Genomic DNA, 20,672 nt, shown 5'->3' with positions numbered 1-20,672 from the left:
CGTATCCCATCAGCCCCTGCAGCACACACACCTGTCCCCATCGTATCCCATCAGCCCCTGCAGCACACACACCTGTCCCCATCGTATCCCATCAGCCCCTGCAGCACACACACCTGTCCTCATCGTATCAGATTATTTTTTCTGTGGATAATTTGTCCTCATCTGTTTCAGATATCATTAATATAATTTTATTATTAGGTAAATATCATATCCGCTGTGCAAATGGAAAAATAACAAGCCTTCCTTCTCTGGTTTTACAAACTAATTTAAAATGTTTGTCTTGGCCCTAAGAAAACTGGAAAAAAAAAAAAAAAAACTGCAGTGAAAATAAACCAGAACGTTGGTCATTACTTATTATTTTAAGTTTAAAAAGTCTTCTCTGTTGCATCTCTGCTCTTTTACTTTCATTTAAATTGCCTGATTTTTTACTGTATTGTATCTGAATGTTTTTTGTTTGGACTTGCCCTACATATCTACATATCCCCATGACTGGTGTACTTTATTTTATGTTCATTTGTGTTACTGTTATTGTCCTCATTGAGTTTGTATTTTTTCACAGGTTCAAAAAAAAAAAGAAAAAGAAAATGAAAAAAAAAGATGGACACTGAAACAAACAGCTTTATTTTGTACATACCTGTCCTCATCGTATCCCATCAGCCCCTGCAGCACACACACCTGTCCTCATCATTTCCCATCAGCCCCTGCAGCACACATACCTGTTCAGTGGTCCTCTGTCGTCGTGGTGATGCACCTGTCTGTCATCCCGTCTGTGTGCTCTCAGCCTCATATTAATCCTGTTGGTCTAATCCGACCAATCAGAGCGCAGAGATACGTCCGTCTGTCAGGAGTCACAGCAACTGACGGACAGAGGGACGGACAGAGGGACGGACAAGGATTAAAACCAAAACACCAAAGTGAGTTTGTTTGTACAGATGTTACTGACACACACACACACACACACACACACACACACACACACACACAGGGTCCCTGAATGCACCACAGCTGTTCCACAACCAACAGAACCCAAAACACACACATCAACTACAGAGTACACAGAGGTACTACAGTGTACATGTACTGCAGTACTAGTATATAGAACTACATTCAGAAACCCACATTTAAAGTATCAGCAGTAAAAGTACCACCAGTATGACCTATGGTACTGCAGTACTAGTATATAGTACTACATGTGTATGATGGTACTGCAGTACTAGTATATAGTACTACATGTGTATGATGGTACTGCAGTACTAGTATATAGTACTACATGTATATGATGGTACTGTAGTACTAGTATATAGTACTACATGTATATGATGGTACTGCAGTACTAGTATATAGTACTATAAGGGTCTATGATGGTACTGCAGTAGTAGTATATAGTACTACATGTGTATGATGGTACTGCAGTACTAGTATATATCCTGTTAGTACCCTGTTGGTGCCCTATTAGCATCCTGTTAGTGTCCTGTTACTACCCTATGAGTGTCCTGTTAGTACCCTGTTGGTGCCCCATTAGTACTCAGTTGGTACCCCATTAGTACCCTGTTGGTGCCCCAGTAGTACTCAGTTGGTACCCCATTAGTACCCTGTTGGTACCCCATTAGTACCCTGCTGCTGGTATCCCATACAGACTCAGACGGTGGTGTTTGTGTCTCTTGTCGTTTCTCTTATTTCAGACAGAAGTGTTTCAGCTGTACCATGACCAGTTCATCATCTGTTTATCAGACGTGTGTGTGTTTGTGTGTGTGTGTGTGTGTGTGTTTGTGAGTGTGTGTGTGTGTGTGTGTGTGTGTGGGGGGGGGGTTAACAGATGAACAGATTAAAGGATTAAAAACAGGACTGTGCCTTTGGATCCTGTTTCATGGACTGAATGGGACTGGTGTGTGTGGTGGTCTGGGTCTGGGTCTGGTCCGGTCCGGGTCTGGGTCTAGTCTGGGTCTGGTCTCGGTCTGGATCTGGGTCTGGTCTGGTCTGGTCTGGGTTTGGGTCTGGTCTGGGTCTGGTCTTGGTCTTGGTCTGGGGTCTGGGTCTGGTCTGGGTCTGGGTCTGGGTCTGGGTCTGGTCTTGGTCTGGGTCTGGGTCTGGTCTGGGTCTGGTCTGGTCTGGTCTGGGTCTGGGTCTGGGTCTGGGTCTGGTCTGGGTCTGGGTCTGGGTCTGGGTCTGGGTCTGGTCTGGTCTGGGTCTGGTCTTTATCCATGGTGCTGTTGCTGTCCTCACTGTTCACTCCATGTGTCATCAGTTGTTTTCAGTGATCATCACACATTCTAATCAGTCTAGTTCATTTCAATCCATGGTCACTAATATTATTATTATTATTATTATTATTATTATTATTATTATTATTATTATTATTATTATTATATTCTAAACTACTGTCACAACTGAGTCCAACTCTTTGTTTTGGTTCCTCAACTGCTCACATTAGTGAACTTCAATCAGACTTATTTTATTACTGTAGGATAACTTTAAAAATGACAGTTTTATGGGATGTGAAGTATTTATTTTGTTAATTTTGCTCCTTCAGCCCTTTCAACCCCTGTGACGTCACCAGAGCCTTCCCCTATGACGTAGCCAGCCCTGACCCCATGCGTACTAACACAGACACCGGCCACCGGAGCTCCGCCGGTCCCAGTCCCGCTGCTTCAGCCGCTACCATGGACCTCAGACCGGGCTTCGCTTTACTGCTGTGTGCCACTGTTGTCCACATGGCACCGGTACCGGGTGAGTCCACGGTTTATCTGTGTTCAGTAGTAGGAGGTTCTGTGGACTGTGTGGACACACGGAGCATTCCAGAAGCATCCACTGCACAGCCATCTGTGAGCCGGTAAATGTGAGCCGGGAAATGTGAGCCGGGAAATGTGAGCCGGTAGATGCGAGCCGGTAAATGCGAGCCGGTAGATGCTAGCCGGTAAATGCGAGCCGGTAAATGCTAGCCGGTAAATGTTAGCCGGTAAATACTAACCGGTAAATGCGAGCCAGTAGATGCTAGCCGGTAAATGCGAGCCGGTAAATGCTAGCTGGTAAATGTCAGCCGGTAGATGCTAGCCGGTAAATACTAACCGGTAAATGCGAGCCGGTAAATGCGAGCCGGTAAATGCTAGCCGGTAAATGTTAGCCGGTAAATACTAGCCGGTAAATGCGAGCCGGTAGATGCTAGCCGGTAAATGCGAGCCGGTAAATGCTAGCCGGTAAATGTTAGCCGGTAAATACTAACCGGTAAATGCGAGCCAGTAGATGCTAGCCGGTAAATGCGAGCCGGTAAATGCTAGCTGGTAAATGTCAGCCGGTAGATGCTAGCCGGTAAATACTAACCGGTAAATGCGAGCCGGTAAATGCTAGCCGGTAAATGTCAGCCGGTAGATGCTAGCCGGTAAATGCTAGCCGGTAAATGCTAGCCGGTAAATGTCAGCCGGTAGATGCTAGCTGGTAAATGCTAGCCGGTAAATGCTAGCCGGTAAATACTAACCGGTAAATGCGAGCCGGTAGATGCTAGCCGGTAAATGCTAGCTGGTAGATGCTAGCCGGTAGCTGTTAGTTGTCAGTCTGTAGGTTCTGGTTTAAACTTCTCACGGATGCAGTTTGTTTTTTCAGACTTGACAGTTTCTACTCTTTCCATTCATGTGGAACTGTTCCCCAGACCTAACGTCCACTCAGACCAAACATGTTCAGGTTAAAGGTGGATGTGCTTTCCTCCACCCTCAGGGCAGGTGGGTGACAGGGCTTCTGCTGCTGACCATGAGTGGACCGGCCTGGCTGACCACCTCCACACCCCACAGACTGAGGACCCTTCTGGAACAGGTCTGAAGAGCTTGGATTGAGGAAACCCTTTCCATCATCTGCCCACATCTGTGCATGCTTCACCTGTTTTCCTTATATTCATTTTTAAACTGATTTATCTGTCCTACTTATTTTCTTTTTATTCTCTGTATTTATTGCCCGTACCACTTTGAAATTTTTAGATAAAAATGTAAAGTGCATTACAAATAAAATTTAGTATTATTATTATTATTATTATTATTGTTATTATTATTATTATTAGGGAAATGGGATCTGTGTATGTTATCCAGAATACACACAGTGCCTAGCATTAGCATTAGCATTAGCATTAGCACATAACCCAGCCATAAGGAGCAGGTCCAGTTGTGTGGGGGGTGTGGAGCCCAGGCTGATCCAGGACTGTTTGGACCTGTTTGTGCAGATCCACAGGTATCAGCTGAGACTGGACAGAATGTGACTCTGCAGTGCCGCGGTCCACCTGACCCCGCCATGGTGAAATGGGTCCGACCGGACCTGGAGAGAGACGGGTACGTCCTCTACGTACAGGGTCGGATCAGACCCAGCTACCACCATGAGGCGTACAAGAACCGAGTGGAACCCCTAGACCCACCCATGAAGAACGGCGTGTACTCTGTGGTCCTGATGAACGTCAGCAGCAGCGACAACGGCACGTACAAGTGTGTGATCGGAATGCAAGGGCAAGAACCTACTGAACAGAAGGTCCACCTGCAGGTTTCAGGTGAGCTCTTACCTCTGTGTCAGTAGACCAGTCCCTCCAGAACAATGTGGGCAAACATCCTGGATGATGCGGTGGACTGTGTGGGGTTGATGGGATTTTATGCAGTCCAACTGTGGGAATTTGCACAAAAGGTGAAAAAATCTGCAGGAACTGGAAAAACATGCATTTGAATGAAAAATACAGATTCTTCTCTCACCCCCTGTTCTAATGAGGCTACAACTACAGGAAACAGGTCTGCTTCCATCCCATAATAATCAAACCTACAGAAGTAATCATCCACTCCATGCTTTGTTTACACCCATGACATGAACCCATGTTTTCCTGAAATGGCTGAAGGGTTCCACCTTCAACAGGCTTCATCTGAATGGACCAAAAACGGTCACTGTCAGAGGTCATGTGACCGCCCTGAACCCAGGGTCACTGTCAGAGGTCATGTGACCGCCCTGAACCCAGGGTCACTGTCAGAGGTCATGTGACCGCCCTGAACCCAGGGTCACTGTCAGAGGTCATGTGACCGCCCTGAACCCAGGGTCACTGTCAGAGGTCATGTGACCGCCCTGAACCCAGGGTCACTGTCAGAGGTCATGTGACCGCCCTGAACCCAGGGTCACTGTCAGAGGTCATGTGACCGCTGTTCTGAACCCAGGGTCACTGTCAGAGGTCATGTGACCGCTGTTCTGAACCCAGGGTCACTGTCAGAGGTCATGTGACCGCCCTGAACCCAGGGTCACTGTCAGAGGTCATGTGACCACTCTGAACCCAGGGTCACTGTCAGAGGTCATGTGACCGCTGTTCTGAACCCAGGGTCACTGTCAGAGGTCATGTGACCGCTCTGAACCCAGGGTCACTGTCAGAGGTCATGTGACCGCCCTGAATCCAGGGTCACTGATTTCCTCAAATGCATGGATTTATTTTTACAAATTTTACATTTACATCCTGCTCTGTAAGTAGATTTTTGAAACTGTGGGGGAGGGCTTTGTGCCCCCCCACCCAAAAATAGCCAACCACACACACACACACACACACAGTCTGTGTGACCTTCCAGTATTATGGTACAGATGATGGTGCACATGTGTCCTGTTTGGTCACATGTTCACTCCCTCATATGAACTATTTATTTGATTATGCATTGAATTAAGTGATCACATATTCACATTTTTCTGGAGGAAGTGAGTAAACATCAGCTGAGTCACCTGATCTGTGTTTGGTCCACAGATGGAAACGATGAGGAGGGAGGAGTCAAGGACGCAGGAGACAAGGAGGAAGGAGTCAAGGAGGGAGGAGACAAAGGAGGAGGAGACAAAGAAGGAGGAGTCAAGGAGGGAGGAGACAAGGAGGGAGGAGACAAAGAAGGAGGAGTCAAGGAGGGAGGAGACAAGGAGGGAGGAGTCAAGGAGGGAGGAGTCAAGGAGGGAGGAGACAAGGAGGGAGGAGTCAAGGAGGGAGGAGACAAAGAAGGAGGAGACAAGGAGGGAGGAGACAAGGAAACAGGAGTCAAGGATGCAGTAGTCATTGCTCTGTGTTGTGTTCTGGGTGCCGTCCTCGTTGTGGGCCTCACTGTGTTGTATGTGAAGCGGAGATGTGAAGCGTCTGCAGGAGACACTCCTGACACCGTGGTCTCCTGGTCCAGGACCAGTGGACTCCAGTACTTTTATACCAAACTGAAACCAGCTTTAAAGGGTAAAGTGACAGGACCTGAAAACACTGACCCTCAGGACCAGGGTTAGATTTAGAAAAAAAACTGTCACGAACCTGTTGGAAAACTGATGAATCAGGACACTAATGCTGCGTTTCTACTACGTGGAACCAGCTCGACTCGACTCGGCTCAGTATTCCTCAGACCGTTTCCATTCCAGGATACTACCCACTTTCCAGTACCTGGTCGTCATAGCGATGCAGCGTGTTGCTTCTGTGTCGTCTGTTCAGAGTTGCTGATGAACTCACTTCGTTGCCTGTTGTCTGGTCTGAATTTTTACGTTGTCCACCACAGACTGGACCTCCTGGACCGACCCTGGTGGAGTTTTGGGCTGTTCTCATGTGGATTCATGGACCCACACATTTACTGTCCACTAACACATCTGTTTTTGTAAAACAGCGGGTCACACAGAAAACTGTCTGACCAATCAGAGGTCTGCAGCGTTTACACAGTGTCACCTTTAGTATCTGGTCCCCAGTCCTGGAACCGCAGCGGAGGAGGTACCAAAAAACTAGGACCAGGTACCAAAAAACTAGTACCAGGTACCAAAAAACTAGTACCAGGTACCAGATTCCATAAAACTAGTACCAGGTACCAGATTCCAGGTCCTGTTATGGAATGGAAACACAAAAAGGCCATGTCGAGGAAACGGGGCATGGGTACTGGGGGGTGGGGGGGCGGGGTACATGTTGTTCCTCAGTGACCTGGTGAATGGAACCCGCCCATGGGTGTGAATGTGACACCGATTGGTAATTCATCTGTCTCAGTCCTTGAACACACCCAGGGTGACCCCGCCTCCACCTAATGGAATCTGGGATAGACTCCGCCCCCACAGCCCTGTGGATGAATAAGCACTTCAGAGACAGAATGAATGGATTTTTAATGTGTATGTTTGACTACATGTGCCTATTTCTATTTATGTGTTTGTTACAGTTCAAAGGTTTAACATCCTGTTTGTCTATTTTATATATTTATATATTTTCATCCAAATACTGTTTTTAACTGAACTGGCTGACGACTGTGAACGCATCACTCACACATCTGGAACACATGAATATTTGCTGATTTCAGGATGAACTGTGCCAAACAGTGCCTTCGTTTATACAAACTCATGAGTAATAAAGTTTGGTTTCCAAAAGCACAAAGAACACATGTGTAGAAGCACATGTAAAGCCAAATGGAACCAAACACTGGGACCAAAAAGACCTAAACAGTAAAGGGCTGGTTCTGGATGTTGGAGTGTTGGGTCATTGTATCTGATTCAGCTGGAGTGTGTCCCATCCTTTCACTGCGGTCAAACAGCTGCTGTTCTGTTAATGCTGGATTGAACAGACAAATAAACTAACGGCTCAGATTGTCTGTGTGGTTCTTTGACTGACGAGCACAGACTGTTCACCGTTTTAACACCAGAGGTCACAAATGAAGGTTTGAATAAACACTAAAAACACCTTGAATTAACTCTGGAATCATGCAGAAGGGCGTCCAAAATGATCAGGAGCGGTTTGAAAACACATTTGAACATGGGCCCAAAGTCCACTTTGTGGAGCTCCTCCTATAGCCTGACCATTTGAACACCAGAGCGCTGAAGGGAGAGTTGGAGGTACTGGGATAAAAACCGTCTGTTTCAGGGGTAGTCCGCTGTAAAAAGTTAAAGAACTAGTTCACCTCATGTGAAAGTGGGTGAATAAAGGGGGTCCTGGGTGGGTTTGTGTGTGTGGTTGTGTCCTGTGGGTTCTGGTTCTGTTTGATAAAGGCTCAGATTCAGATCAATAATGAAACCAGTGTTTTATTCAAACAGGTTTCAATCAACAGTTTAGAGGAAACAGACCAGGTCACAACTAATACAAGGAAACTGTGTGTGTGTGTGTGTGTGTGTGTGTGTGTGTGTGTGTGTGTGTGCGCACGTACATGTGTGTTAAATGTATGTGTGTGTGTGTGTACATGTACATGTGTGTTAAATGTATGTGTGTGTGTGTCTGTCTGTCTGTCTGTGTGTGTGTGTGTCTGTCTGTGTGTATGTGTATATATACACGTGTGTTAAATGTGTGTATGTGTGTGTGTGTGTGTGTGTTATGCTGCTCGTGGGCTGTAATAGGGCAGAGCTCTGATGAAGGCGTCCAGTCTGCTGCTGAACAGTTCACTGTCCAAACTCTGACCCAGAACACACACTGGGTTCTTCACTATGTACTCCACGTACAACTGAAAGAAACACACACACACACACACACAGACTGTTAAACACATACGTTAACAGGACCGGACCGTTAATGGGACCGGACCAGTCCGTTAAAGGTGTGGGAGTCTTTTGTGATGAGTGTTTCCTCGTCTCTGTCCATCCTCAGTCCTCTCCTCAGTTTCATTGGTCTGTTGGTCTGTCTGTCACTCCTCAGCTGAATCTCTTGGATCCAGACCAGGGGGAACTGGGGCATCTGAGGAGTTTTTTTGTCGCAATGTGCATTGTGGGAAATGCGAGCCCAGTGATGCCCAGTTCCTCCTGGGCTGAATGTAAACACATGGTGTTTGTTTGTGGTGGATGGAGTTAAGAAACTCTTCAGCATGAGGAAGAGATTCAGCTGAGGAATGACTGACAGACCAACAGACCAATGAGACTGAGGAGAGGACTGAGGATGGACAGAACTGAGGAAACACTGAGGATGGACAGAACTGAGGAAACACTGAGGATGGACAGAACTGAGGAAACACTGAGGATGGACAGAACTGAGGAAACACTGAGGAGGAAAGAACTGAGGAAACACTGAGGATGGACAGAACTGAGGAAACACTGAGGATGGACAGAACTGAGGAAACACTGAGGAGGAAAGAACTGAGGAAAAACTGAGGATGGACAGAACTGAGGAAAAACTGAGGATGGACAGAACTGAGGAAAAACTGAGGATGGACAGAACTGAGGAAACACTGAGGAGGAAAGAACTGAGGAAACACTGAGGATGGACAGAACTGAGGAAAAACTGAGGATGGACAGAACTGAGGAAACACTGAGGATGGACAGAACTGAGGACACACTGAGGATGGACAGAACTGAGGAAAAACTGAGGATGGACAGAACTGAGGAAAAACTGAGGATGGACAGAACTGAGGAAAAACTGAGGATGGACAGAACTGAGGAAAAACTGAGGATGGACAGAACTGAGGAAACACTGAGGAGGACAGAACTGAGGAAAAACTGAGGATGGACAGAACTGAGGAAAAACTGAGGATGGACAGAACTGAGGAAAAACTGAGGATGGACAGAACTGAGGAAACACTGAGGAGGACAGAACTGAGGAAAAACTGAGGATGGACAGAACTGAGGAAACACTGAGGATGGACAGAACTGAGGAAACACTGAGGATGGACAGAACTGAGGAAAAACTGAGGAGGACAGAACTGAGGAAACACTGAGGATGGACAGAACTGAGGAAAAACTGAGGATGGACAGAACTGAGGAAAAACTGAGGATGGACAGAACTGAGGAAACACTGAGGATGGACAGAACTGAGGAAAAACTGAGGATGGACAGAACTGAGGAAAACTGAGGAGGAAAGAACTGAGGAAAACTGAGGATGGACAGAACTGAGGAAAAACTGAGGATGGACAGAACTGAGGAAAACTGAGGATGGACAGAACTGAGGAAAACTGAGGATGGACAGAACTGAGGAAAAACTGAGGATGGACAGAACTGAGGAAACACTGAGGAGGACAGAACTGAGGAAAAACGGAGGATGGACCAGAACTGAGGAAAAACTGAGGAGGACAGAACTGAGGAAAAACTGAGGATGGACAGAACTGAGGAAAAACTGAGGAGGACAGAACTGAGGAAAAACTGAGGATGGACAGAACTGAGGAAAAATTGAGGAGGACAGAACTGAGGAAAAACTGAGGATGGACAGAACTGAGGAAAAACTGAGGATGGACAGAACTGAGGAAACACTGAGGATGGACAGAACTGAGGAAAAACTGAGGATGGACAGAACTGAGGAAAAACTGAGGATGGACAGAACTGAGGAAAAACTGAGGATGGACAGAACTGAGGAAAAACTGAGGAGGACAGAACTGAGGAAAAACTGAGGAGGACAGAACTGAGGAAAAACTGAGGAGGACAGAACTGAGGAAACACTGAGGAGGACAGAACTGAGGAAAAACTGAGGATGGACAGAACTGAGGAAAAACTGAGGATGGACAGAACTGAGGAAAAACTGAGGATGGACAGAACTGAGGAAACACTGAGGATGGACAGAACTGAGGAAAAACTGAGGATGGACAGAACTGAGGAAACACTGAGGATGGACAGAACTGAGGAAACACTGAGGATGGACAGAACTGAGGAAAAACTGAGGATGGACAGAACTGAGGAAACACTGAGGATGGACAGAACTGAGGAAACACTGAGGATGGACAGAACTGAGGAAACACTGAGGATGGACAGAACTGAGGAAACACTGAGGATGGACAGAACTGAGGAAACACTGAGGATGGACAGAACTGAGGAAAAACTGAGGATGGACAGAACTGAGGAAACACTGAGGATGGACAGAACTGAGGAAAAACTGAGGATGGACAGAACTGAGGAAACACTGAGGATGGACAGAACTGAGGAAAAACTGAGGAGGACAGAACTGAGGAAAAACTGAGGATGGACAGAACTGAGGAAAAACTGAGGAGGACAGAACTGAGGAAAAACTGAGGATGGACAGAACTGAGGAAAAACTGAGGAGGACAGAACTGAGGAAACACTGAGGATGGACAGAACTGAGGAAAAAACTGAGGATGGACAGAACTGAGGAAAAACTGAGGATGGACAGAACTGAGGAAACACTGAGGATGGACAGAACTGAGGAAAAACTGAGGATGGACAGAACTGAGGAAAAACTGAGGATGGACAGAACTGAGGAAACACTGAGGATGGACAGAACTGAGGAAAAACTGAGGATGGACAGAACTGAGGAAACACTGAGGAGGACAGAACTGAGGAAACACTGAGGATGGACAGAACTGAGGAAAAACTGAGGATGGACAGAACTGAGGAAAAACTGAGGAGGACAGAACTGAGGAAAAACTGAGGAGGACAGAACTGAGGAAAAACTGAGGAGGACAGAACTGAGGAAAAACTGAGGATGGACAGAACTGAGGAAAAACTGAGGATGGACAGAACTGAGGAAAAACTGAGGATGGACAGAACTGAGAAAACTGAGGATGGACAGAACTGAGGAAAAACTGAGGAGGACAGAACTGAGGAAACACTGAGGATGGACAGAACTGAGGAAAAACTGAGGATGGACAGAACTGAGGAAAACTGGGATGGACAGAACTGAGGAAAAACTGAGGAGGACAGAACTGAGGAAAACTGAGGATGGACAGAACTGAGGAAACACTGAGGATGGACAGAACTGAGGAAAAACTGAGGATGGACAGAACTGAGGAAAACTGAGGAGACAGAACTGAGGAAAAACTGAGGATGGACAGAACTGAGGAAAAACTGAGGAGGACAGAACTGAGGAAACACTGAGGATGGACAGAACTGAGGAAAAACTGAGGATGGACAGAACTGAGGAAAAACTGAGGATGGACAGAACTGAGGAAAAACTGAGGAGGACAGAACTGAGGAAAAACTGAGGATGGACAGAACTGAGGAAAAACTGAGGATGGACAGAACTGAGGAAAAACTGAGGATGGACAGAACTGAGGAAACACTGAGGATGGACAGAACTGAGGAAAAACTGAGGAGGACAGAACTGAGGAAAAACTGAGGATGGACAGAACTGAGGAAAAACTGAGGATGGACAGAACTGAGGAAAAACTGAGGATGGACAGAACTGAGGAAAAACTGAGGATGGACAGAACTGAGGAAAAACTGAGGATGGACAGAACTGAGGAAAAACTGAGGATGGACAGAACTGAGGAAAAACTGAGGATGGACAGAACTGAGGAAACACTGAGGAGGACAGAACTGAGGAAAAACTGAGGATGGACAGAACTGAGGAAAAATTGAGGAGGACAGAACTGAGGAAAAACTGAGGATGGACAGAACTGAGGAAAAACTGAGGATGGACAGAACTGAGGAAAAAACTGAGGATGGACAGAACTGAGGAAACACTGAGGATGGACAGAACTGAGGAAACACTGAGGATGGACAGAACTGAGGAAACACTGAGGATGGACAGAACTGAGGAAAAACTGAGGAGGACAGAACTGAGGAAAAACTGAGGATGGACAGAACTGAGGAAAAACTGAGGATGGACAGAACTGAGGAAAAACTGAGGATGGATAGAACTGAGGAACACTGAGGAGGACAGAACTGAGGAAAAACTGAGGATGGACAGAACTGAGGAAACACTGAGGATGGACAGAACTGAGGAAACACTGAGGATGGACAGAACTGAGGAAAAACTGAGGAGGACAGAACTGAGGAAACACTGAGGATGGAGAGAACTGAGGAAAAACTGAGGATGGACAGAACTGAGGAAACACTGAGGATGGACAGAACTGAGGAAAAACTGAGGATGGACAGAACTGAGGAAACACTGAGGATGGACAGAACTGAGGAAAAACTGAGGATGGACAGAACTGAGGAAAAACTGAGGATGGACAGAACTGAGGAAACACTGAGGATGGACAGAACTGAGGAAAAACTGAGGATGGACAGAACTGAGGAAAAACTGAGGAGGACAGAACTGAGGAAACACTGAGGATGGACAGAACTGAGGATGGACAGAACTGAGGAAAAACTGAGGATGGACAGAACTGAGGAAAAACTGAGGATGGACAGAACTGAGGAAAAACTGAGGATGGACAGAACTGAGGAAAAACTGAGGATGGACAGAACTGAGGAAACACTGAGGAGGACAGAACTGAGGAAAAACTGAGGATGGACAGAACTGAGGAAACACTGAGGATGGACAGAACTGAGGAAACACTGAGGGAGGACAGAACTGAGGAAAAACTGAGGATGGACAGAACTGAGGAAAAATTGAGGAGGACAGAACTGAGGAAAAACTGAGGATGGACAGAACTGAGGAAAAACTGAGGATGGACAGAACTGAGGAAAAACTGAGGATGGACAGAACTGAGGAAACACTGAGGATGGACAGAACTGAGGAAACACTGAGGAGGAAAGAACTGAGGAAAAACTGAGGATGGACAGAACTGAGGAAACACTGAGGATGGACAGAACTGAGGAAACACTGAGGATGGACAGAACTGAGGAAAAACTGAGGATGGACAGAACTGAGGAAAAACTGAGGAGGACAGAACTGAGGAAACACTGAGGATGGACAGAACTGAGGAAAAACTGAGGATGGACAGAACTGAGGAAAAACTGAGGATGGACAGAACTGAGGAAAAACTGAGGATGGACAGAACTGAGGAAACACTGAGGAGGACAGAACTGAGGAAAAACTGAGGATGGACAGAACTGAGGAAAAACTGAGGAGGACAGAACTGAGGAAAAACTGAGGATGGACAGAACTGAGGAAAAATTGAGGATGGACAGAACTGAGGAAAAACTGAGGAGGACAGAACTGAGGAAACACTGAGGATGGACAGAACTGAGGAAACACTGAGGATGGACAGAACTGAGGAAACACTGAGGAGGACAGAACTGAGGAAACACTGAGGATGGACAGAACTGAGGAAACACTGAGGATGGACAGAACTGAGGAAACACTGAGGATGGACAGAACTGAGGAAAAACTGAGGATGGACAGAACTGAGGAAACACTGAGGATGGACAGAACTGAGGAAAACTGAGGATGGACAGAACTGAGGAAACACTGAGGATGGACAGAACTGAGGAAAAACTGAGGATGGACAGAACTGAGGAAAAACTGAGGATGGACAGAACTGAGGAAAAACTGAGGAGGACAGAACTGAGGAAAAACTGAGGAGGACAGAACTGAGGAAAAACTGAGGATGGACAGAACTGAGGAAAAACTGAGGAGGACAGAACTGAGGAAAAACTGAGGATGGACAGAACTGAGGAAACACTGAGGATGGACAGAACTGAGGAAACACTGAGGATGGACAGAACTGAGGAAACACTGAGGAGGACAGAACTGAGGAAAAACTGAGGAGGACAGAACTGAGGAAAAACTGAGGATGGACAGAACTGAGGAAACACTGAGGATGGACAGAATTGAGGAAAAACTGAGGATGGACAGAACTGAGGAAACACTGAGGATGGACAGAACTGAGGAAAAACTGAGGATGGACAGAACTGAGGAAAAACTGAGGATGGACAGAACTGAGGAAAAACTGAGGATGGACAGAACTGAGGAAACACTGAGGATGGACAGAACTGAGGAAAAACTGAGGATGGACAGAACTGAGGAAACACTGAGGATGGACAGAACTGAGGAAAAACTGAGGATGGACAGAACTGAGGAAACATTCATCTCCAAAGTCTCCCACACCTCTAATGGGACCGGCCCAGTCTGTTAATGTGAGTGTGGTTTGAACATATATGACTGTAGATGTGTTGCAGTGTGTGTGTGTGTGTGTGTGTGTGTGTGTGTGTGTGTCTTACGTTGCTGTAGATGTGTTGCAGTGTGTGTGTGTGTGTGTGTGTGTCTTACGTTGCTGTAGATGTGTTGCAGTGTGTGTGTGTGTGTGTGTGTGTGTGTCTTACGTTGCTGTAGATGTGTTGCAGTGTGTGTGTGTGTGTGTGTGTGTCTTACGTTGCTGTAGATGTGTTGCAGTGTGTGTGTGTGTGTGTGTGTGTGTGTGTCTTACGTTGCTGTAGATGTGTTGCAGTGTGTGTGTGTGTGTGTGTGTGTGTGTGTGTGTCTTACGTTGCTGTAGATGTGTTGCAGTGTGTGTGTGTGTGTGTGTGTGTGTGTGTCTTACATTGCTGTAGATGTGTTGCAGTGTGTGTGTGTGTGTGTGTGTGTGTGTGTGTGTGTGTGTGTGTCTTACGTTGCTGTAGATGTGTTGCAGTGTGTGTGTGTGTGTGTGTGTGTGTGTGTGTCTTACGTTGCTGTAGATGTGTTGCAGTGTGTCTCTGGCGTTGGACACAGACAGGTCTGTGTTGAGGATGAACTTCAGTCCACTGGGAGTCTCATAGTAGTGCAGGCGGTATTTACTGGTCTGAAAGGACAGGAAGCCGTCCTTCCTGAGGACACAGCGCTAAGGACCACAGACCAGTTCAGACCAGGACCAGGACCCAGACCAGAGCCAGACCCATGAGCATGAGACCAGACCCAGACAGTGAAGGATACATGTCCATCGGAGACATTTTAGTGACGAAGGATCGGATGGAGAACAGCATCCCATACATGAGCTTAAACTCCTGCACAAACAAACACACAAACAAACACACACAAACAAACAAACAAACACACACACACACACACACACACACACACACAAATAGGAGTTAGAGGACAGTACAAGCATAAATCCATTTCAAACAGGTGTACAGAATAGTTTCTAAACAGGTACTGTAGATGGAAGATGGAGGATCCAAACTACTGTCTCAAATACCAGTCATGGTTCCTGGAATGAAGACAGAGTAATTTCATAGATTTTCATGTGTGTGAGTGGATTAAAGTGAGGACAAATGTGAAGTCTGGATGGACTGGGACTGAGGGGGTGACATTATGGGATGGACCTGATGATGCATTTAAGTTATTCACTCCTTTGGCAAAGTTAAAAAAAAAAAGTGCCTTAAGTTTAAAATTATTCAGAAATATTGATGTTTTTTGTTGTTGATGATGTTTTTTATTCTTATGGTGTGAATGCTGGATGCTGTACACATTTAAGTTCATGTATGTAGTGTATGAGGTGAAAAGGACAGGGAAAATATAAGATTTAGTTTCTACAATATTCCTTTTTTGGTTTTTATGTACATTACAATTAATGTTCTAAGTACAATGATTGATGTAAAACCAAAAATAAATACATTCATTCAAATACACACATCTGAGCCCAACTGTTGAACCCCTCTGAGGGTCACAGCACTGCTTTACTTCCACTCATCCTTTGTTCCCTCACCTCTTCTTTGGAAATCCCAGCCTGTTTCTTTCGATTCCATTCGTTGTAAAACAAGCAGCTTCCATTTCGGTCAAATATGTACAAATTATGGACCGTCATCTAAAGGTAAAAACATTTTAACAATCAGCGCGCACACACACACACACACACACACACACACACACACACAGGTTTGATCATTATTTACACGTTTATTTTTTTCATATTCATTCACCGGGTCTCAAACCACTGATCAATAAATTAATAACAGTTGCATTTAATTGTCTCGGGATTCTGCCGAATTACAGAGCAGTTGTTCTTGTATTTGAACTGTGTGTGAACTGTTTCTGGTCAGCTGTCATATTTCTGTTCACAGGTTTTTAGTTTTCATCTGCATTAAACTGATCAGGTTTTAAATGGAGTCTGGTTTCAACGGATAAAACCTGCAAAAACGTTGACCCAAACTCCGCTCATGTACGAGTTAAGAGCCTGGTTTCATCTTATTACTCTATAATGCTGGTAAATAAAAGATAAAATGCAACAAAAAAAGTTTTAGCTGTGAATTTTGGTCACATTTTTAAGAGTATTTTTCGTTCGGTGTTTACCTTCTCTTCCGGGTTCCCGTCGAGCTCAGGACCCCGCGGCAAAGCTGTCTGACTAAATGCCTGAACTAAACAACTTGAGTTTTTCGTTTTTAGACGTTTATGTGTGAGTGAAACAAAACAAAAACACTCAGATTAAAAAATGAATTCTTTCATATAATTGTCCTGTAAAAATATGTTGGACTAGTGCTGTCGTAAATTCACAGGCAGTTCTGCGCATGTTCAGTTCAAACACAGAGAAACAAGATGGCGGCCGCAGCATCAATGATGCCGAACTTCGGGCAGCAAATTTCATCCAAAAACGACCTGGTTCCGGACTGGACCCGCCAGGAAGTCAGCACAGGGGTGAGTACCGGAGCAGTGAGGCCGGGTCAGACCGTACTGGACCCGGTTCTGACTGGACTCGTGGTTTTTATCCCCCGAACTCCAGCTCAATGAGACAGCACTTCTGCACCGGCTAAAGGTGGCTAACGGCTAATGTGAACCAGAACCACCGAACCGGACCGGGCCGGGTCCCAGAACGGAGGAATATTAGCATTTAAGAGCATTCTAATCTCATTCATGTGTCTGTTAATGGACTCATGGTGTGAACACTAGTTTAAATGAGACTAAACCGTGTCCGATAATGGACCCAGAACCGGATCCAACCAGTTTAATTCTGATCTGAATGTTTTACAAACTGTGGTTCCGATTATTTTAGGAAACATATTATTGCTTTACTTCTTCTCCTTCATTGTGTTTAATCTGAACAAAAGGATTTAATCCACATCAGATCGAACCTGGTTATTGTGTCATTAATTCGGATCCGCTTGGATTCAGTTTCATCCCATTTGGTTTTAACACCATTAATGAACCTTGAAGAGTTGGAAAACTGGAAAAGAGTCAATATTTACACACGGAACACTTACACTGAACACCCATAATGCACCGCGGTGACATACGGTCATGTCCCAGGTCCCGGTCCGGTTCAGATGAGTCAGAACTGGTTTGGACAGATGTGTGGTCTGATGTGAGGACCTGATGAGGGTTAGATCTGATCCGGATTTAAGTCCAGACTGGACCTGTTAAAGCCGAATCTGAGTCAAAAACAGAAGAAAATAATGAGGAGAATAAATAAGAAGAGGAAATGAGTAGAAAATAACGAACCAAACCCAGTCTTTGTGTCTTTTCATCCTTTGTGTCTTCTCGTCCTCATCATGTCTTCTGCTCTTCCTGTCTGCAGACCACCATCATGGCGGTGGAGTATGATGGGGGCGTGGTCATAGGTGCGGACTCGCGGACCACTACTGGGTGAGGACACACACACACACACACACGTGTTCATTGGCAGCTTCATTTCTTGGTTCATGTGTGTAACTGTCCACCCGTGTCCATCTGTCCGTCTGTTTCAGAGCCTACATCGCCAACAGAGTGACGGACAAACTGACTCCGATCCACGACCGGATCTTCTGCTGCAGGTCAGTCCATCCCACCCTAACCCTGTGTAATCTGATTACATTCAGTCAGATGAACTCCCCTGGGTCTGTCCCAGTCCTCCATGTCTTCACACATCTGGTTTATATAGTTCAGTTCCATCTGAACATGTGGAAAAAAGGGTTCAATCACAGAAAACACCAGAACGTAGACAGGAACAGGAAGTTGGATTCTACGTCACTGGACTGAAGTCCAAAAGAACTAAAATAAGACCAAAACTAAACAAACATTCAGTCACATAATGAACTAAATGAAGCCTGAGATGAGTCATGGTCAACCTCCTGACAGTAGGGGCGGATCCAGTGTGTAGGGGGGCGTGGCCTCACCTGTTGTGTGGTGGTTTCAGGTCCGGTTCTGCCGCTGACACTCAGGCCATCGCTGACGTCGTCGCCTATCAGCTGGGTTTCCACAGGTAAGCCCCGCCCCTTGCCCCCGCTCAGCTGTTTTTGTTTATTACCTCCTCTGGGAGGTATTGAGATCACTTTGCTTTGTGTGTTTGTCTGTTTGCATTTTGTGTTTGTTTGTTCTCATCTTTAGTGTAAAACTCTTCCACCCATCTTTCCCAGATCTTCCCCACAGATAGGCCTAGGCCCTGGGACCAACCCAGTCCAGTTTGGTCCCAGTAGGCCAAAGTTCAAGGTCACAGCAAGGTCACAACATCTACAATTTTCCATCTGTCATCAATGAGACATTTTAGGAAATTCATCCAAAATTCTAAACGACTCTGATTCTCCTCCAGTTGGATCCACCTGTAGCTTAGAACAGTCTCTTGTATCTGGAACTAAATTGTCCACATCCACTGTGGAATGTGGACATTTACACTGAACACTGAAAATCCCATTTCCCACACATTTAAAATTAGAACTCAACTAATATTGATGTGAATTGAATCTAATTGGACAGACACATGACTGGGACCAGATTCAACTTTGTACCAAATATCGTTCCGCTCCATTTCTCTTCTGTTACGCTGTTGACTTTTATTTTTTTTGCACCATTTTCAAAAAATCATAAAAAATTCAATTCATGAAATACCATTATGAAATTTGTTTTGCACATCCATAGTTTAAAATAAAGTGGATCCACACATGCACACCATTCGGGGTGCTTGGCGTTCTCTGAATACTAGTTTGTTTTGTTTTTATTCACATCTTTAAATATCCAGAACTCTGGATGACAGACGTACTGATGATGTCGTACACACACTGAAGAATGAAGAAAACTGTGTACAGACTAATTAAATATGAGAGAACAGAGAACACACTGAAGAACATGTGAACGTCACAAACATCAGACACTTCTGTTTTCCTTTATTGTCAAAAACAGAAACGAGGATCTGAGCAGTTTTCTGCCTCTGAGGATAAGCTCCACACACGAAAATAAAAACACTAGAAAACCAGAATAAAGGCCTAATATTATGAGAATAAAGTCAAAGTTTAAAAAAAAAACTCATTTAATGAAAATAATGCTGTACTTTTAAGTCGTAATATTTTGAGAAAAAATTCAGAAATATAGTTTCCAGTTACAGCGAACGCAACAAACAAAGCATCAACTTTCACTTCTGTCGGAGCGGATGACTGATGCGAATGTGTAGGTGGTGGGCGGGGCTAGTAGATGTTCCGTCCTCTGGCCTTCGTTCTCTGCGTTAGGGTCCGCCCACTGTGGTCTGTGTGAACACTAACGCATCTGTGCTTGGCTCCGCCCCCTCCTCCTCAGCATCGAGTTGGACGAGCCCCCATTGGTGGAGACGGCGGCCAACCTGTTCCGAGCCAGCTGTTACCGCTACAGGGAGGAGCTGATGGCGGGGATCCTGGTGGCGGGCTGGGACCGCAGGAAGGGAGGCCAGGTACGTAGGCTCCGCCCACCATGTACAGTCACATGGTACAGCGCCTTCCTCTGTGTTTACCTGTGTGGGGGCGTGTCCTCAGGTGTACTGCGTTCCAATTGGTGGGATGCTGGTGAGACAGCCGGTGTCGGTGGGCGGCAGCGGCAGCACCTACATCTACGGCTTCATGGACTCGAACTACAAACCTGGACTGAGCAAAGACCAGTGTCTGGAGCTGACCGCCGCAGGTACGCAGCCACGCTGCAAGGCATGATGGGAAACAGAGTCCAGGGGGGACTGGGGTTAGACCGCACATGTACAACAGACCTACCTTTCTGTCTGTCTGTCTAATCCATCTGTCTGTCCTGTCTACCTCTCTGTATAACTTCTCTGTCTGTCTGTCTGTCTAACAGCTCTGTCTCTGGCCATGGAGAGAGACGGGTCGAGTGGGGGCGTGGTCAGACTGGCGTCCATCTCCGAGGAGGGGGTGGAGAGACGGGTCATCCTTGGAAACCAGCTGCCCAAGTTCTCCACCCATTAAACGTCCACATGTTCATGTTAATAAAGGTTTGTTTGTTTACCGTCCTC

The 20,672-nt window shown here is 45.9% G+C and overlaps 3 protein-coding genes across 4 annotated transcripts; 2 read left to right on the top strand and 1 right to left on the bottom strand.

Moving 5' to 3' along the window:
• Positions 1-1,484: 1,484 nt before the first annotated feature.
• LOC115416385 (uncharacterized) lies at positions 1,485-6,249 on the top strand. Its single transcript, XM_030130121.1, has 5 exons — positions 1,485-1,495; positions 2,531-2,727; positions 3,709-3,804; positions 4,205-4,522; positions 5,738-6,249. Exons 1-5 carry the CDS (start codon positions 1,485-1,487, stop codon positions 6,247-6,249), a joined length of 1,134 nt encoding a protein of 377 aa, XP_029985981.1.
• Positions 6,250-7,986: 1,737 nt separating this feature from the next.
• On the bottom strand, positions 7,987-16,920 carry LOC115416408 (trafficking protein particle complex subunit 1-like). Its single transcript, XM_030130169.1, has 6 exons — positions 16,790-16,920; positions 16,206-16,304; positions 15,431-15,501; positions 15,186-15,324; positions 8,270-8,417; positions 7,987-8,114 (listed from the first exon to the last, which is right to left on the bottom strand). Exons 2-5 carry the CDS (start codon positions 16,302-16,304, stop codon positions 8,289-8,291), a joined length of 438 nt encoding a protein of 145 aa, XP_029986029.1. The 5' UTR covers positions 16,790-16,920; the 3' UTR covers positions 7,987-8,114; positions 8,270-8,288.
• A 74-nt stretch (positions 16,921-16,994) lies between these two features.
• On the top strand, positions 16,995-20,671 carry LOC115416406 (proteasome subunit beta type-6-like). 2 transcript variants are annotated; one of them, XM_030130165.1, is made up of 7 exons: positions 16,995-17,131; positions 18,009-18,076; positions 18,178-18,243; positions 18,606-18,671; positions 19,976-20,105; positions 20,188-20,332; positions 20,498-20,671. In XM_030130165.1, the coding sequence occupies exons 1-7, from the start codon at positions 17,033-17,035 to the stop codon at positions 20,623-20,625; spliced, it is 702 nt and encodes a 233-aa protein (XP_029986025.1). In that variant the 5' UTR covers positions 16,995-17,032; the 3' UTR covers positions 20,626-20,671. The 2 variants fall into 2 exon arrangements, with proteins under 2 accessions (XP_029986025.1, XP_029986024.1); XM_030130164.1 differs by having other exon boundaries at positions 17,000-17,131; positions 18,178-18,269; positions 18,551-18,671.
• Position 20,672: the final 1 nt, after the last annotated feature.

This window comes from Sphaeramia orbicularis, unplaced genomic scaffold, assembly GCF_902148855.1.
Source record: "Sphaeramia orbicularis unplaced genomic scaffold, fSphaOr1.1, whole genome shotgun sequence".
NCBI lineage: Eukaryota > Metazoa > Chordata > Actinopteri > Kurtiformes > Apogonidae > Sphaeramia > Sphaeramia orbicularis.
This window is presented reverse-complemented; position numbering and strand designations above follow the sequence as displayed.

What these genes read in the sequence shown, in the direction of transcription:
- LOC115416408 (XM_030130169.1), bottom strand. Translation starts at nt 16,304, where the DNA reads ATGACGGTCCATAATTTGTACATATTTGACCGAAATGGAAGCTGCTTG. An exon ending in CTGGGATTTCCAAAGAAGAG is followed by an intron (nt 15,502 to 16,205) that starts GTGAGGGAACAA and finishes TTGTTTGTGCAG; the next exon opens with GAGTTTAAGCTCATGTATGG. An exon ending in TGCAACACATCTACAGCAAC is followed by an intron (nt 8,418 to 15,185) that starts GTAAGACACACA and finishes TGTTTCTTTCAG; the next exon opens with TTGTACGTGGAGTACATAGT.
- LOC115416406 (XM_030130164.1), top strand. Translation starts at nt 17,033, where the DNA reads ATGGCGGCCGCAGCATCAATGATGCCGAACTTCGGGCAGCAAATTTCA. An exon ending in CCATCCCACCCTAACCCTGT is followed by an intron (nt 18,270 to 18,550) that starts GTAATCTGATTA and finishes TCCTGACAGTAG; the next exon opens with GGGCGGATCCAGTGTGTAGG. An exon ending in ACCGCAGGAAGGGAGGCCAG is followed by an intron (nt 20,106 to 20,187) that starts GTACGTAGGCTC and finishes GCGTGTCCTCAG; the next exon opens with GTGTACTGCGTTCCAATTGG.
- LOC115416385 (XM_030130121.1), top strand. An exon ending in CCACATGGCACCGGTACCGG is followed by an intron (nt 2,728 to 3,708) that starts GTGAGTCCACGG and finishes CTCCACCCTCAG; the next exon opens with GGCAGGTGGGTGACAGGGCT. An exon ending in GGTCCACCTGCAGGTTTCAG is followed by an intron (nt 4,523 to 5,737) that starts GTGAGCTCTTAC and finishes TTTGGTCCACAG; the next exon opens with ATGGAAACGATGAGGAGGGA.